Source organism: Anabas testudineus, chromosome 2 (genome assembly GCF_900324465.2).
Source record: "Anabas testudineus chromosome 2, fAnaTes1.2, whole genome shotgun sequence".
Classification (NCBI taxonomy): domain Eukaryota; kingdom Metazoa; phylum Chordata; class Actinopteri; order Anabantiformes; family Anabantidae; genus Anabas; species Anabas testudineus.
In genome coordinates, this window is record NC_046611.1 from 15,662,238 (window position 1) to 15,680,064 (window position 17,827).

At 39.2% G+C, this 17,827-nt stretch overlaps 3 protein-coding genes across 6 annotated transcripts in view; 1 reads left to right on the top strand and 2 right to left on the bottom strand.

Annotated features, from left to right (window-relative positions):
- The window catches only part of LOC113163505, a 1,294,879-nt gene that overhangs the window by 1,119,945 nt on the left and 157,107 nt on the right, over nt 1-17,827 (bottom strand). The window lies entirely within an intron of this gene.
- Nucleotides 1-17,827, bottom strand: part of LOC113163522 (NACHT, LRR and PYD domains-containing protein 12-like) — a 428,332-nt gene that overhangs the window by 328,571 nt on the left and 81,934 nt on the right. The window lies entirely within an intron of this gene.
- LOC113163520 (NACHT, LRR and PYD domains-containing protein 12-like) overlaps nt 1,295-17,827 on the top strand; it is a 30,259-nt gene continuing 13,726 nt past the window's right edge. The window contains exons 1-10 of one of the 4 annotated variants that reach the window (XM_026362249.1): nt 1,295-1,525; nt 2,903-2,996; nt 3,671-3,870; nt 4,172-5,254; nt 10,781-11,501; nt 11,856-12,032; nt 13,468-13,641; nt 13,741-13,914; nt 14,803-14,841; nt 15,129-16,279. In XM_026362249.1, the coding sequence (XP_026218034.1) occupies nt 2,932-2,996; nt 3,671-3,870; nt 4,172-5,254; nt 10,781-11,501; nt 11,856-12,032; nt 13,468-13,641; nt 13,741-13,914; nt 14,803-14,841; nt 15,129-15,138 (2,643 nt within the window). In that variant the 5' untranslated portion in view covers nt 1,295-1,525; nt 2,903-2,931 and the 3' untranslated portion in view covers nt 15,139-16,279. Of the gene's footprint in view, nt 1,526-2,902; nt 2,997-3,670; nt 3,871-4,171; nt 6,069-6,485; nt 6,663-7,184; nt 7,359-7,753; nt 7,928-9,398; nt 9,635-9,724; nt 10,513-10,754; nt 11,502-11,855; nt 12,033-13,467; nt 13,642-13,740; nt 13,915-14,802; nt 14,842-15,128; nt 16,280-17,572; nt 17,677-17,827 lie in introns of those variants that run through there. The other 3 variants (XM_026362250.1, XM_033326714.1, XM_026362239.1) reach the window with 3 other exon arrangements.

Below are 17,827 nucleotides of genomic sequence, written 5' to 3' on the forward strand. Positions count from 1 at the left end.
CAACAGTAGAGTCCGGGATGAGCGGTGTCAGCCAGGTCTCGGTGAACAGAAGGACGCTGCTCTCTCTGGATTCCCTCTGATGCCGTGTGAGCGCCGCCAGCTCGTCCGTCTTGTTAGAAAGAGACCTAACGTTTCCCATGATGACGGAGGGGAGAACAGGTCTAAAGCGTCTCTGCTTTTCCCGAAGTTTGGTCCCGGCGCGGCGTCCTCGGCGAGTCTTCCGTAGCAGCTCTGCGGGGATCTGGTGTCTGTCCCTGGGGAACAGTACAGCGCTGCGCAGCGCGAGCAGCTGTTCCTCACTGTAAACAATGCGCGCACAAGTTCCAACGCACATCGTTTACTTTACTGGTTTCTGCTGTGCTAAACCTTAAAAAATATATATATGTATGTACAGACTATATACACATGCCAGCAGTTGAGTAAACCTAAAAAAGTTTTTAAAAGAAAAAAGTAGAAAAAGTAGGAAAAGAAGAAGAAACAAGAAGAGCTGTCGTAACCAGCTGCCAGCTCGACCGGCGCCGGAAGTCTCTCTCATATATTTTTAAATGTATTACTATTGTAAGATCTCAATACTGGGATGCAAATGTGAACCAGTTTTTAATTTATATGAATGTGAAAAAAGTGTCTTTCGATAACCAGACACGGTTAACATGCCTGTTCTACTGTAAATACACAACACTGTGACGAGGAAGGTAAATGCTTAAGTGATTTACTGTAGAGACACAGATCAAATAATAGTAAGATCCTGGTAACCACAGATGCAATTTAAAGGAAATATATATGTTACAGTGTGTTTTTAACAAAACATAACTTCTGTTGGACATTAACCAGATAATGTGGAAACCCTACGACTCACATGTTCTTCAGTTCTCCAAGTACTATAATAGTGTAAGATGGCTGTGAGTGAAAACTCTGTATCTGTTTCACACAGAAACAGAAAAAGAAACACAGAAGGTCTATGACACACTCTGTTTAGGATAGGGGAAGCATAATACAGGCAGATGTGGGCAAGAAGACGCAATAAAACATGTTATTGTACATCATCTGAAATAAGAAACTGAAAGAAGAGGCCTAATTCAAAATCACTGAAAGATAAACGTAAAGTATAAAAACACAGATGTTTAGTGAATAAAAATCAATTCAGGAAAGGAGTGTTTCCAGTTTCAGTTTTAACTAACTTGATTCAGAGGATATGTTTTATTATTTGTAGAAGACCTCCTAGGATTTCTATACCAGCAGGTGGCGGTATTGCGCCTACTCACTACTAAAACCCACAGACGAAGAAGAAGAGGCGGCGCACAACACGGGGTGAGGGTGGTAGTCAGACTCACACAGACACACTCGCTGCTAAACTGGGTGGTAGCATTTGTTTTGTCGATGCATGCTGCCTCTTATCTAAACCTGGGTCAAACTGCCTGCAACCACACATGATGCGTTTCTGGAAACAGAGCTTTAATCGGAGAAACGGACACTAACGTTACATCGAACCGACGGAGCAGCCTAGAGATATTTGGAGTTGTCTCCGGTAAGAAGAAGCTGCTCACTCGTTTCTGTGGTATTTCCAGCACATTGAATGTTAAGCTTAATGTCATGTAACAGTTATTTCAAACACTCACGATGCTAACTCTTAGGTTTCTACGTAAATCAGGACATGGCGACTGTTTCTAACTCTGTACAGTTGTTTTGACAAAGCTCACTCCCTTTCTGAAGGCTTTTCCTGAATCCCCATAGACCGTTTTATGTGGTCGGAGTAAAAAACAAGCAGGTTCTATTATAGGTAAATGTAATTTTTGTTAGTTTTCCATGGATAACAGTGTCCTCCTCACCAAAACAAACGCGGCGCCAGGAAGTGACGTCGTATTTCAAAGAATTAAACGTTTTTTTGTATCTAAATTTCTAACTTACTTATGAGTATGTGTAATGTAAAGTAGTCAAATCAGTATAAACCGCTTAGTTTGGTGCTTTTGTTTGACTTTTTGTCGTAAAACCGACAAAACACGAAACCGAGACGACGCAATTTCCGGTCTCCATCTTTGTTTTTAGGCTCGTTCGAGATAAGTTCTGCGCAGGTGATCGTCGCGCAGTGCATGACGGTTAGTTTTCTGTCCGACCTGCTCTGACGTCATGCATACGTAGGCAGCGTTAACCTCGTCAGACAAAAGCTGATCAATATTCAAAATACTTATCTTGGGTTCCTGTTGACTGATTAATGACCGCATTTCCGATTTTGCTCATTTCATGTGAAATATTTAAGTTACACTGAGGTTCAACCATGAACACAATCTCCTTTGATGCTTTTTAACAACAAAATGACACGAAGACTATAAGTATAATAGTATTGATTCTGTATCCATCCTCGCAGGATGTAAGTATTTTTGCTGTCACCACAAACAGCTGATTGAATGCTGCTAGATTAATTACTAATTACCATCTACAAATAGATACGTGATTTATTTAGCCCTTCTTTAATATTCCCAAAATACATTTAAATGCAACATAAAACAGATTACACCTAAAAATCAGGAAATAAAATAAGGAATAAGAGGTAAAGTATGGGAGAGCTTCTGGGACTGGCTGCACACAGTCACCCAATCACTAAAAACACAAATGGATCAAAAATATTTGAACTTCGAGTAACATTCCCAAGTTAGTGTATATACACTTGGTATTGAAGTTCCTAAATCTAATAACCTGTAGATAAAATATAAAATGTTCTTTCAATTTTGTGGGCTTGGCAAAGGGGATTGATGGTTGCTTAATTACAGGAGCAGACAGCCTCCCTCTTGCGTTGATTGAGTAAGAACATTATTGGTGTATTTCAGTGCCTTTGTCATCAAACTAAATTATACTCATAGGGCAGAATTCCTGTCTAACATAACAGTTATTATGTGTTTCTCTCCAGTATTTCTGGTTTACTCATACTGAGTGAAGATGAGTGATTTGGCGAAAGAACGTCGTCCTGACTGCAGAAATAAGCCTGGACCATCAAGGACAAAGTAAGAGACTGCCAAGTCAGAATTTAATAGTTGCAACCTGTAACTCCACCCTGACAATGATCTGAGTAGTAGAAGACATGAAATGTAGATTGTCTTCATTGTCTAAACTTTTTGTGGTGGGACTAAATGACTTTTTTAGTCAACATTAAGTATTTGAAGCTGATGTGAGCTTCAGCCAGAGACATTTGCCAGTCTAAGCAGTGAAAGTGAGGGACAGTGCCAGCCTGGAAGAACTGCTAATTTATTTATTATTTCTGTAATCAGTGTGTTTACATGCACTTAAGTAACGAGGTCAGCTTTCTCGAGAAAGCTGACTTCTTAACTGTCATGGGAAACTTGGTTTTAGTAACCAGGTTAGTGGATTGGAGAAACCTGATTTGTCTAGGTAGATTTCTCTTGGACACTTCAGATTTCTTTGCCATGTACATGTAACCAGTGCATATGCATATCAAAGGCGCCAGATACTTGCAACTCTGCTACTTTAGGCAGAGAGAAGGCTAGATGAAAGGGAATATCCTTACACATAGTGATGTTTACTCATTTTTGAAGTCCTCCCAAAATCCTATTAAAACTGAAACAGACTTCAAATAGGGGTCCAAATAAGTCACCTTTCACCAAGTATTTCTTTAACTCAATCATCATCTGTTTTAGTATTAATGTGTTCATGTTGTCAGAAACAGGAAAAGGACTCATGTTGCTGTAAAGGACCAGCGGTCTACCTGTACTTTGTGTCAGGGCACCCTAAAAGATCCAGTCTCTAATAGATGTGGACACCGGTTCTGCAGACAGTGCATCACCTCATGCTGGGACCAGTCTGGTTCACTGGGAGACTCCTGTCCCCAGTGTGGAAAAAAATCCAGAACAGGATCTGAAAGTAAGACCAATTGTTTTTTCATAATTTCTGATAACAGCACTTATTGTTTTAGTAAAGTTTTAGTGTATATTTTCATAAATATAAGATTTTCTGCTTGTACATTTCAAAGTTTCTTTTGTTTTTCTGTGTTGGTTATTAAATTATATATATATATATATATATATATATATATATATATATATATATATATATATATATATATATATATATATATATATCTATATATATATATATATATATATATATATATATATATATATAATTTTATTTTTTTTAATGTTACATTTTTCTCGTTTTTCAGCAGATGTTGGTCTGCAGGAGGTTTTAGATGAACATAAGATCAGTCTGAGGAGGAAATTTGAATTTGTGACTGAAGAAAGTGATGAAACAGGAAGTGGAACCCTCCTCAACAGGATCTACACTGATCTCTACATCACAGAGGGACAGAGTGAAGAGGTCAATACCCAACATGAGGTGATGCAGCTGGAGACAATTTACAAGAATAAGAACCTCCATCACACTGCAATCAAAGTCCACGAAATATTTAAAGCCTTACCTGACCAACAGAGACGCATCCGAGTTGTTGTGACAATTGGCGTAGCTGGCATTGGAAAAACCTTCTCAGTGCAGAAGTTCGCTCTGGACTGGGCACAGGGCTTGCAAAACCAAGATGTCAGTCTGCTGGTTCTGCTTTCATTCAGGGAGCTGAACCTGATCAAAGATGATGAATACAGTCTTCTCACCCTGCTCCATGTTTTCCATCCAACATTACAGAAGCTCACAGCAGAGCAGCTGGCTGTCTGTAAACCTTTGTTCATCTTTGACGGCCTGGATGAAAGCAGACTTTCACTGGATTTCAACAACAGGGAGGTTGTGTCTGATGTCACACAGGAGTCATCAGTCAACGTGCTGCTGACAAACCTCATCAAGGGGAATCTGCTTCCCTCAGCTCTGGTCTGGATAACTTCCCGACCTGCAGCACCAAGTCAGATCCCTCCTACATGTGTTTACAGGGTAACAGAAGTACGAGGCTTCACTGACGTCCAGAAGGAGGAGTACTTCAGGAGGAGATTCAGTGATGAAGAGCTGTCCAGCAGAATCATCTCACATATTAAGACATCCAGGAACCTCGAAGTCATGTGTCAAATCCCAGTCTTCTGCTGGATCATTGCTACAGTTCTGGAGCACATGTTGACTACAGAGCAGAGAGGAGAGCTGCCCAAGACCCTGACTGACCTGTACTCACACTTCCTGCTGGTTCAGACAAAGAGGAAGAAGAACAAAGATGATGAGGGACCTGAGACGAGTCCACAGGAGCTGATAGAGGCTGACAGAGAAGTTCTCCTGAAGCTGGGGAGGCTGGCGTTTGAACATCTGGAGAAAGGAAACATCATGTTCTACCAAGAAGACCTGAAAAGGCTCGGTCTTAGTGTCACAGAGGCCTTGGGGAATTCAGGACTGTGTACAGAGATCTTCAAAAGAGAGAGTGTGATCCTACAGAAAACAGTCTACTGCTTTGTTCATCTGAGCATTCAGGAGTTTCTGGCCGCAATCTACATTTTCCACTGTTACACTAACAAGAAGACAACGGCACTGAAGAATTTTCTTAAAGTCTATAAACACAGTTGCTCATACCCAAGGTCTTTTTTCAGGAATATGGGTAAGTATTTTGGAAAATATTTTGACTGTGATACATCTTTGGATGTCTTCCTAATGAAGGCCATGAGAAAATCCCTCAGTAGTAAAAATGGTCACCTGGACCTGTTTGTTCGATTTCTTCATGGCCTCGCTCTGGAATCCAATCAGAGAGCCTTAAGATGCCTGCTGGGTGAGACAGAGGATATTTCTCAAATCGCCCACAGAGTCATGAGCAATCTTAAGGAACTGACAAACATGGTCCCTGGAAACAGCTATCTTAGAGCAACGACCAGTGCTGATATTTCTCCAGACAGATGCATCAACATCTTTCACTGTCTGTCGGAGATGAACAACCACTCAGTTCATCAGGAGATCCAAGAGTTCCTGAAGTCGGAGAACAGATCAGAGAAGTACCTCTCTGAGATCCACTGCTCAGCTCTGGCCTACATGCTGCAGGTGTCTGAGGAGGTTCTAGATGAGTTGGACCTGAAGAACTACAACACATCAGATGAGGGACGACTGAGACTGATCCCAGCTGTGAGGAACTGCAGAAAGGCTCGGTGAGTCCAGATGTGATCATTAACATTATCAAAAAAATAATAATCTAGATCAGCATTTCCATCTCAATGCAAAGAATTTTGTTTTCTTAGTCGGCCAATAATCTTCGTGTATCCATTTGAACGTGCGAATCCTGTCCATTTCCATGCACCCTTTTCATCTTTAGCATTGGTCCAGTTTTGCAAATCCAGCCTGCATAGCTTTTACCACACTCACACTCCTCCTAATTACCCATACCTTCCATTTATGCTACCAACCAAAGAATTCACACCTAATAGGTTTGATTTTGCCGTGTGGTCTGCATGGGCACTCATATAGGTCTGCTTTAGCACTGCTATATGGTATAGCACAGTGATGTGTGTGTGTGTGTGTAAAGTGCTCTCTCTTAATAACATTCTGTGATATTTATTTCATGACAGAATTTCTCGCTGTGAACTCGAAGTAAGTCACTGTGACATTCTGGCCTCAGCGCTGCAGTTGGACCCCTCTCATTTGAGAGAGCTGGACCTAAGTCACAGCCAGCTGTACAGTGTCTCAACAATGAGGCATCTCTTTGCCGGACTGGAGAGCCCAAACTGTAGACTGGAGACTCTGAGGTCAGTTCAATGGTTAAAGCTTATGTTTTTAGCAGTTTTTGTAAGTGTTACTAAATTCTTGATGTTTTCCTCTGAATTTGCATCTGCAATTTATAAATGTTGTGCTTTAGAGTTCAACTTTGTACTTGAGTGCCACTGATATTATTTCAGATTAGAGTTGATTGGCGGAAAACAAACTTAATTGATATCTTTCACCCTATGCAGGATTATGCAGTAATTCTTTCTAAATTTAAAAATTGAGTGAAATGGAAGTGCAATTACTTCAAAAACTGTAAATAAATAAATAAGTCAATTTAGTTCCTTTACTGCATAACACACTTTAAAGCATGTAGCTTTAGCTGAATATCAGCTAAATTGAAGTGACTCTGACTCACACTGTTTTGTATCATTACATATAAAGCTGTCTCGCTGACATTATGATGATCCACAAAAGCAAAATGTTACTCTGAGTTATTCAGGTTCTACATTTTATATGATAGAATGATGTATTAAGTTTGGTTTGACTCTTTTCTTTTATATCAGATTAAGACACTGCTGTTTGTCAGGAATCAGCTGTTCTTTACTGACCTCAAATATTAAGTACAACCCCAGCCATCTGAGAAAACTGGATCTGAGCAACAACAATCTGGAGGATTCAGGAGCAAAGGCGTTGTGTATTTATTTGGCAATGCCACGCTGTAGACTGGAAACTCTGAGGTCAGATGACATTCTTTGTACAGAGTAATACTATGTGACTGTTGTGATGGTTGCAGATATAAAGTTGATCCACACTACGTATGTTAGTAGTAAAAGATGACTTTACTCAATAGAACTTTTATAAATACCATACCAAATACACTGAACATCACAAACACTTGATTATTTTATATCTATTATATATTAGTGCATAACAATTCATAACAATTCTTTTTACTTTTGATGTTTTACTGATTTTTAGGCACCATCCTTTTGGGTTTATATATTTGGGTTAGGGTTCATGTTTTTCTGAATGTCTTCTTTCTTGACCTTGTTCAGCTCTGAACAGATTCTTTAACACTGAATTATTTCAAATTGGATCTTTGTTTTATAACTTTTTTTTCTTTTTAATTTAGATTAAGTCACTGCAATTTGTCAACGATAAGCTGTACTTATCTGGCTTCAGCTCTGAAATCCAACCCATCCCATCTGAGAGAACTGGACCTCACTGGAAACGTCCTGCGGGATTCAGGAGTGAGGCTGTTGTCTAATTTTGTGAAGAGTTCACACTTTAGACTGGAGACTCTAAGGTCAGTTAAGTTTTGATGTTTGTCTATGCTAATTTCATTATGATACTAAAAATATTCACAGCCATTTCTAAAAAAGTGGTAAAGCTTTGTCAAATGTTGTGATTTTAAACCATTTAGAAATTATGCCTAATTGGCAATAATCAAAAATACATTAATTTACCAATTTAGTCTGTTTGGTCCAATCATATTGAATACAGAAAATATGTAAAATAAGCGTTAGCACAAGAGCAGCAAAAGACTGGATTTAAATCACCTGTTGGAACATTACACAATAATTTGGGTGGTCTGTGGAACAAAGGGCAACAGTTATCCACCAGTTGTAAGGTCGGCGGTTTAATTCCTCGACTGCCTATCATATTTGATCAACAAGCTGCTCTCCGTGGGTGAGTCCTTGCATGGCAGCTCAGCGATTTGTGTGTGAATGTAATGTAAATGAAAAGCAAAACTGTAAAGTGCTGTGGGTACTAACAAATCAGGACCGCATTATGTGGTCTGATTGAAATAATTAGTAAATGGTCAGTGTCATGATTCACCATTTCAGGTAGTTTTTCAGGAACAATGCAGGATCACGGTTCAAATTTGATGAAGTCATCTGTGGTACATAATATTAAAATATTCATAGAATCTGTATTCAAGGAACAAGTCTAAGAACCAGCATTGAAAGGCCATGACCTTTGAGCTCTTTTTTATATATATATATATATATATATATATATATATATATATATATATATATATATATATATATATATATATATATATATATATATATATATATATATATATATATATATATATATATATATAGACATTGGCAAGAAAAAGTATCGGCCCCCTTTGGAATTACTTGGAGTCTTGCATGAATTGGTCGTAAAATGTGCTCCGCTCTTCATCTAAGTGACAACAATACAAAAACACAGTCTGCTTAAAATAATAGTACACAAACATTATATGTTTTCATGTTTTATTGAACATAACATGTTCACAGTGCAGGGTGGAAAAAGTATGTGAACCTTTTGACTTAATATCTGGTTGACCCTCCTTTCCAGAACAGACCTGCACAATGATCTGGAGTAATTTTTGACCACTTCTCTTCACAAAACTGTTTCAGTGTAGCAATATTCTTGGGATGTCTGGTGTGAATGACTCTCTTAAGGTCATGCCACAGCATTTCAAACTGAGGCAGCAAAGCAGCCCCAAACCATGATGCTCCCTGCGCCATGTTTTACAGTGGGGATGAGGTTTAGATGACGGTGTGCTGTGCCTTTCTTTCCTTCACACATGGTGTTGTGCTCTTTTGCTGGAATATGTTCAATTGACCAATTCATGCAAAACTCCATGTAATCCCAAAGGATGCCCATACTTTTTCTTGCCACTGTAGATTATAAATGCAATTTAATTTGGAACATTAGGCTGTATGGGTTTTCACTTGTAATGTAATATGTTAAAATTAATGTATTTTTATCCAAAGCAACAGGACGAGGAGTCCGGTTTCTGTGGAGAAGCAACTGTCCTGCTGTGCTTTGTGTCAGGACGTCTCAAAGGATTTGATATCTACTAGCTGTGGACACCGGTTCTGCAGAAAGTGCATCACTTCATATTGGGACCAGTCTGGTTCATCAGGAGACTCCTCCTGTCCCCAGTGTGCAGGAAAATCCAAAACAAGAACTGGACTGCATACAGACAGTCAGACCAGCACAGTACAAAGTAAGATTGAACATCTGTCTGCTGAAAACACGTTTCAGTAGTCACATTTGTTATGTGCATTAATGTAGTTTTCTGGTTTTCTTGTTTCAGCAGGCAGTGAACTTCAAGAGATATTAGATGAACATAAGATCAGTCTGAGGATTAGATGTGAATGTGACACTGAAGGAAATGAAAGTCAATTAAGGATCTACACTAAACCCTTTGTCATAGACGGACAGAGTGAAGAGATTAATATAGAACATGAAGTGATGCAGCTTGAGACAGTTAACAGGAAGACTCACTATGGAACTCCAATCATGTGCCAACATATCTTTAAGGGTATATCTGAACAACAGACACACATCAGAGTGGTTCTGACGAACGGTGTCGCTGGTGTTGGAAAAACTTTCTCAGTGCAGAAGTTCACTCTGGACTGGGCACAGGGCTTGGAAAACCAAGATGTCAGTTTCTTAGTACTGCTTCCATTTAGGGAGCTGAATCTGATCAAAGATGAGCAGTACAGTCTTCTCACCCTGCTCCGTGTTTTCCATCCAACATTACAGAAGGTCACAGCAGAGCAGCTGGCTGTCCGTAAACTTTTGTTCATCTTTGACGGCCTGGATGAAAGCAGACTTTCACTGGATTTCAACAACAGGGAGGTTGTGTCTGATGTCACACAGGAGTCATCAGTCAACGTGCTGCTCACAAACCTCATCAAGGGGAATTTGCTTCCCTCAGCTCTGGTCTGGATAACTTCCCGACCTGCAGCAGCCAGTCAGATCCCTCCTACATGTGTTGACAGGGTAACAGAAGTACGAGGCTTCACTGACGTCCAGAAGGAGGAGTACTTCAGGAGGAGATTCAGTGATGAAGAGCTGTCCAGCAGAATCATCTCACACATTAAAAAATCCAGAAGCCTGAAAGTCATGTGTCACATCCCAGTTTTCTGCTGGATCACTGCTACAGTTCTGGAGCACATGTTGACTACAGAGCAGAGAGGAGAGCTGCCCAAGACCCTGACTGAACTATACTTACATTTCCTGCACATTCAGACAAAGAAGAGGAAGAACAAAAACGATGAGGGACATGATACCAGTACACCGATGGAAGCTGAAAGAGAAGTTCTCCTGAAGCTGGGGAGGCTGGCGTTTGAACATCTGGAGAAAGGAAACATCATGTTCTACCAAGAAGACCTGGAGCAGTGTGGTCTTGATGTCACAGAGGCCTTGGTGTACTCAGGAGTTTGTACAGAGATCTTCAAAATAGAGAGTGTGATCTTCCAGAAAACAGTCTACCGCTTTGTTCATCTGAGCATTCAGGAGTTTCTGGCTGCAGTCTACATGTTCCACTGTTACACTGACGGGAACACAGAAGTACTAAAGACTTTCCTTATAGACTGTTCACATAGTGAGTCACAACCAATGTCTTGGGATGTCTTTTTAAGTAGCGTTCTGGAGAAAGCGGTTCAAAGTAGAAACGGTCATCTGGACCTGTTCATTCGCTTTCTTTATGGTCTGTCTTTAGAGTCCAACCAGAGACTCTTAGAAATTCTGCTGTGTCAGACAATAAAAAACCCAAAAAGTATCCACAATATAATCAACAACATGAAGGAAATAAACAGTCGTGACATCTCTCCTGACAGAAGCATCAACATCTTTCATTGTCTGATGGAGATAAACGACCACTCAGTTCATCAGGAGATCCAAGAGTTCCTGAAGTCAAAAAACAGATCAGAGAAGTACCTCTCTGTAATCCACTGTTCAGCTCTGGCCTACATGCTGCAGATGTCAGAAGAGGTTCTGGAGGAGTTGGACCTTGAGAAATACAAAACATCTAAAGAGGGACAGCTGAGATTGATTCCAGCTGTGAGGAACTGCAGAAAGGCTCGGTGAGTCCAGATGTGATAAAAATTACTAAATGCAGATTAGTTGTTCAGTTCATGTTATTATGTCGATTTAAAATAATTTAATAATAATAATACTAATCCACTGCCGACAGTCAATTGGCAATCAAATGAGCCCAGTAGGCTGTGTGCACTGTACAGTAGACGTTAACATATTTAATTTCTCTCTTTATCTGCAACATCAAAGTAGATTTAAAGATTAAAGGTCTCTGGGTCTGAGAAAGTGATGAGCATTATTGTTTCAGGTCAAACATTACAAGTAATGTGCCCCAATGCCTAAACTAAATATACAGTATTATCTGTAATAATAACATTTTCCCCTTGTATTTCTAATGACAGACTCTCTGGCTGTGATTTCAAAGAGTCTCACTGTGAAATTGTGGCCTCAGCTCTGGACTCCAACCCTTCCCATTTGAAACAGCTGGACCTGAGTCACAGTCAGCTACACAGTGACTCAAGGGTGAAGCTGCTCTTTGCTGGACTGAAGAGTCGAAACTGTAGACTGAGGATTTTAAGGTCAGTTTAGTGATTTAAAACCTGTGTTATTTTGTGTATACTTTTGACTAAGTTAACAGTGATTCCATCCACAGTAATGGTCTGTAAGAGAAAGGGATCTATCACGTGATTTCCGTATTTTCCGCACTATAAGGCGCACCGCATTATAAGGCGCACCTTCAATGAATGGCCTATTTTAAAACTTTTTTCATATATAAGGCGCACCGCATTATAAGGCGCATAGAATAGACACTACAGTAGAGGCTGGGGTTACGTTATGCAACCATTAGATAGAGCTGCGCTAAAGGGAATGTCAACAAAACATCAGATAGGTCGGTCAAACTTGATTAATAGATAACAAACCAGCGTTCTGACAACTCCGTTCACTCCCAAAATGATGTTGATGATGTGCTCTGGCCGTGTCAGGCCTTTCAGTTCAAGGGATAAATGCATAACAATAAGTTGTGACAAAGGCAGCTAAAAAGTATTGTAGTATTGTTCTTAAAATTTGTCAGAGTGAGAGTTGTGTATTTTAGTTGATCTTTGTTAAGATAATTAGTTGGAGAGTGAGCGCTCTTTCCACTCTCTGTTCAATAGTACAGCTTTGACGTATTTTCTCCGTCAGTAAATTAAGCTAGTTTAGTTTCCACAGTAAAACCAACTGGTTCATGTTTATGCTGAGTGTGATTTATACGTTTGTGCCTTGGAAAGCATTTGTCTTTGTAAGTATTAACATGTTTATTGTCATTAGAAGTATGTTAGTTGTTACCTGTTACATGTGATAAATTACGTGTGCGTGTTATTGTAATTGGCTTCATTCAAGTCAAGCTAGCGTGTGCGAAATGTGTAACGATGTATTATTTGTTCATTTAGTTTCTTTCTGTTTCTTTCAGTTACATAAAGAAAAGATAGGATAAAATGTAGTTGAGAGCAATGTACTCCTCAGTTCACAACTCCAGTAAAGACAAGAAACTGCACCATTAATTCGTTAATGTTAAATTCTTTCGCTGCTGGTCTGTTCCCGTGTTCTACTGCGTGAGTGATCGACTTGAGTTTAAACTCTGCGTCGTAAGCGTGTCTCTTAATAGGAGCTATTTTGGGGTTTTTGCACAAACACACAAATGGAAATGAAACGGCACGCTTCGCGCAGTCATATATCCCAGCATGCACCGCGTGCTACTTCTTCTGCAAGGCAAAATGGAGTTGGCGGCTGCTTACCGTAGTTGCGAGACTTGTTGCGGCTCAATATTGATCCATATATAAGGCGCACTATCGGCGTTTGAGAAAATTGAAGCCTCTTAGGTGCGCCTTATAGTGCGGAAAATACGGTACTTGCTAAACATTAAGCAAAAGAACCTTTTCCTCCTCTATTCTTTATCAGCGATTATATCTCACAAGCTAAAACTACTCTTAACACAGGATCCTGCTTTGTACTAATTGTTTGGTCTTTATTTAGGTTGATGGCTTGCAATTTGCCAGAAAGTAGTTGTGCTTTACTGGTGACTGCTCTGAAAACAAACCCGTTCACTCTGAGAGAACTAGACCTGAGTATCAACGACCTGGGAGACTCAGGCGCAAAGGCGTTGTTTGATTTTCTGGCATCTCCAACCAGTAAACTGGACACTCTGAGGTCAGAAACATTTTTTATTTTTTTCTGTGTGGACGTTAATATGACACTATATATACTTTTTCTTATAATGATTATTCTTATTTTAAATTATTTATTCAGACTAAATTACTGCTCTTTGACAACGGTCAGCTGTGATAATCTGACCTCTGCTCTGAAGTCCAACCCCGTCTATCTCAGAGTATTGGACTTAATTGGAAACGACCTTGAAGATTCAGGAGTGAAGCAGCTGACTAAGCTGGTGGAGACTCCACACTATGGACTGGAAACCGTGAGGTCAGTCCAGGCTACTTTCAAGACCATTTGTGTTAGAGCAGAGAACCAGTGTTGGGATGCACCCTCAGCCTTTCATTTTCATGAAACATTGATAATGTTGATGTTTTAAAGGTGGCCAGGAAAAAAAAAACAACACATCTAAAATTAAACATTTTATTGGCCTTCCTGTTCAGACAGAATCACAGCAATCTCTATGATACAGATTTAGCTATAACATGTAAATTATACTGCACTGGTAATATCAAAACAAGCTCACTCCTTCTATGTATATATATATCTATATCTATATGTATATTATGACCAACCACATGGGAACTGCTTACACTACAGTCACACAACTAACATTTCTGATACTCCAGTAAACCAAGTGATCATCCAAGAAAGGACAGTTTGTCTTTCTGGGCATCTATCAGGTGCTGGGAACCTGTACACACTGCACTTTAAATAAATACAATATTAAGATGAGATTAAAATTGCACTTGTATTCTGTCTGCTCTGTTTAAAACAAACCTGTTCCCAACTACAAAACAGAATAACAAAGTAATGCAGTGACACTCTACTAAAAGACTAGGTTGTAAAGCTCGAGCTGAACTCAATGTTATCTGTCTGATCCACAAAAAAGGAAGGACATCTTGGATTGGTGTGTGTTTGTGCTGTTTTTCCTGAAATCTAGTACCATCATCAAATCATGAGAGGGTCATGACCTTTTCTAATAATAAAACTATAACAAAACATTTTAAGTTCTTTGTGTAAACCTTTCAAACTGCAGTTGAACTTAAGTAATATAAAGAATATATCATAACCTAGTAGCAATCACAATATAATTTGATTATAAACTGCTTGGTTTAATAACTCTCTAACACCAACTCACTGTGTTTGTCCCGACAGAATAGAGGACTGGGAGATCAAAGCTTCCAGATACAAGACGTGAGTCCTGACACAGCATCTTGCAACATATGTCCACTACTGCTTGGGCAGATTTTCCAACATGAGAAAAAAAGAAAAGGACAAAATAAGAGAGATGTAAACTTGTATTAGGAGAGAAAACTAATTACATCTGTGTCTGTTTAATATGTTTTCTATCAGTATTTTTGTGTGTGCATACTCATACTCTGTCTGTCTTTACACACGAGTGCTTTGTATGGTAACTTGCTGTGAATAAGAGAGGGTGGACAGAAGACGTTAACCATTTTCTGCTTGTCTCTCACTTTCAGTTCCAGGTAAAGAAAATCTACAGAGAAGGTCATCACCGGCTGGTCAAATTTTAATCAGGAACATAACTTACAAAATTTGCCTCTAAGGCTTTTACAACATGTGGGGCATAAAAAAACACTAATGGGAAAACAGAAATGGAAGAAACCTCAAGAGGAGCAGCAGAGCAGTAACGAGTCCACTTTCAGGACGAACAGACATGCCAAACATGTTGTGTACAGAACACATCAACAGATGATATGAACAGCGTGGACAAAAAATAGCTTGTAAACATGTAAGAAGTACATGATCCAGAGGTCGAGTAACTTCCAGGTGCTGGCAACAGATATGACCTCAAGCTCACCTCTAATTATGAGTTACTACTGTGTCTGAGCAGTTTCTAAACCAAATGGATAAAGTTTCACAGTGGGACATAATGAATTGGAACAGAAACACTCTACATGTGACTGACAGAAGTTGGACCCATTGCTTTCTGAACTTTTCACCTGACCTAAATTAGTGATTGGTGCTTTGTTAAGTACACAGCACCTGGTGCCCTAAATGGAGAGACTTGTATATGAAACCATGACAGAATGTTGTGGTACATGGGCAAGAGAACTTGAAGAATGATGTCCTGTCAGCGCTTCTGTAGAACGAGAAATGATTTAACGTTGGAAGATCCCCGCTTTATCCTATGTTGACTAGGGGGTACCTCTTACAGGTAACCAGAAGAATTCTACAAAGATACAGCTTCTTAAGTGGAGATGCCAACCGTCCCTTATGAATCTTATAAACTTCAAATGGCTTGTTCCATATTGAATCAGTGTTTGATACAATCTGATCACAGCTGTGGTGGAAATGTTTTTTGAATAACTTGGTGATATTAGAGCGATAAAGGCAGGATTTTTAGAGAGTAATGCTAATGCATGTAGAACAGGCTGTCACATGTGAGTCCCTAAGATTCACCTGCTTCACCGACCATTAGGCACACAGTGGCAGCAGCAGTGTTGATTATTTGTTCACAAAAAATAACCGTGTGTGAGACATAGATTGATGACTGAATTTACTTAAGTTGTGATGAAGCGGGAAAGTAAAGCAACTCAGATATAGAGGTTTCACTTTGTTGTATAAAGCTCTGTGCTGTTGGATAAATGTAAATACTGCTTAAACATCTTGTTTTCGCTATGAAATAAATTTATATATTTCAACTTAAATATAATATCTTTATTTTTGTGATGAAATGATTTTATCCACTTGATCATCAAGATCATCGTCTTTAGAGGTTTTAGTTGTCAGAAAATGCAAAATCCAGGTTTAGGTCTCGGAGATGGAGGAAGATGGATCCTCAGATCGCCTGTGAGAGAAGTCTTGCTGTAGTTATTAATGTTCTAAATATGACTTTGTAAAACTAAACTTGAATATATTAGTTCATAGTCATATATCAAGTATTGATTATTGCCACTTAAGTTGTTGCTAACTGGGTAACTCTGCTTACCCCCACCTGGGCTCCTCCTGGAAGACAGGTGCCAGACAAACAGTGTTTGCTAAATTAAGCTGACGTTCCTGCCCTTTCTCAAGAACAGCTGGAAATTTCTATGTTTTTGATTTATATTTGACCTGTGAATGAGGAGACATGTTTTATAATGAATTCAAATGAGCGGAATTCTTTTGCAGCCATGAGACATTTTTGTTTTACATTTTGTGATAATTTCACATGTACATTATTTGACAATTTCTTTACCAAAGGAGTTTGAAATACTAACTTCAGCAACGTAGGATAGATTTACTGGTTACTGGTGGTTTAACCTTAAGAAGCGTGTACCAATCCGATGGATCAGCAAGAGGTCGTAATGAATGTGGATTGGCAGCTAATGTTTTTTGATGCAAGTACACATACGTACTAATTTGATTTTCTCTGAAGTGAAAGAGAATGAGGAGGAGTGAGTTCAACAGTGAAGAACAAAGAAGACAATAGTGAAAGTATTTAGTCAGTTAAACTTTCGTCAGCAGTCAAAAGAGGAGTCGACAGAAGAAAACAAAAAAGCTGAGAAAGGTGAGCGTGAATAAACTATCATGAAAACTTTTTATGTACTTAAAAAGTATATAAGTATAGAAGTATATACTAGAGCTAGTTCTTCCTGGAAAAGTGAGTCAAGTTTATTCCAAACAGGCAGTAGTTCAATTGAAGCTGGTTAACCTGAGAGAATTTACCCACTCTGAAATACACAATAAAAAAACTAAAAGAAAAAGGGTGTAAAATGTATTCTGTATAGAAGAAGTAGTAATGAAATAATGAGTATTGGACTGATGCACAGCCTGCATTTCTCTTTATTCAGTTATGTATTTTAGGTTTTCTTATTTGGGTGTGACTCCAGCACAGACCTGTTCATCCTGATTCTTCTTTTCTGAACCCACAGTCACAGTTACTTTAGTCCACAAGATGAGTTTTTGTGTGGAGGACGAGGAGGACAGAGCAGAGTCTGCACTATCCAGCCGTCTCTCCATGAAGAGTGACCGATCCAGACAGGACCCTCCAGTGTTCAGTAGTGAATCTGGACCCTTAGACACAAAGTAAGATAACAGCTACAAAGTTAGTGTTTGTGTATTGAGTGTTTGTGCGGTCGTAGTATAACTGTATACCTGTTAATAGCCCCAACAGATGGTCCATTCATCCTGTTTGGTTTGCTTCATGAAACAGCTATATGGGGGAAAACACAGTTTT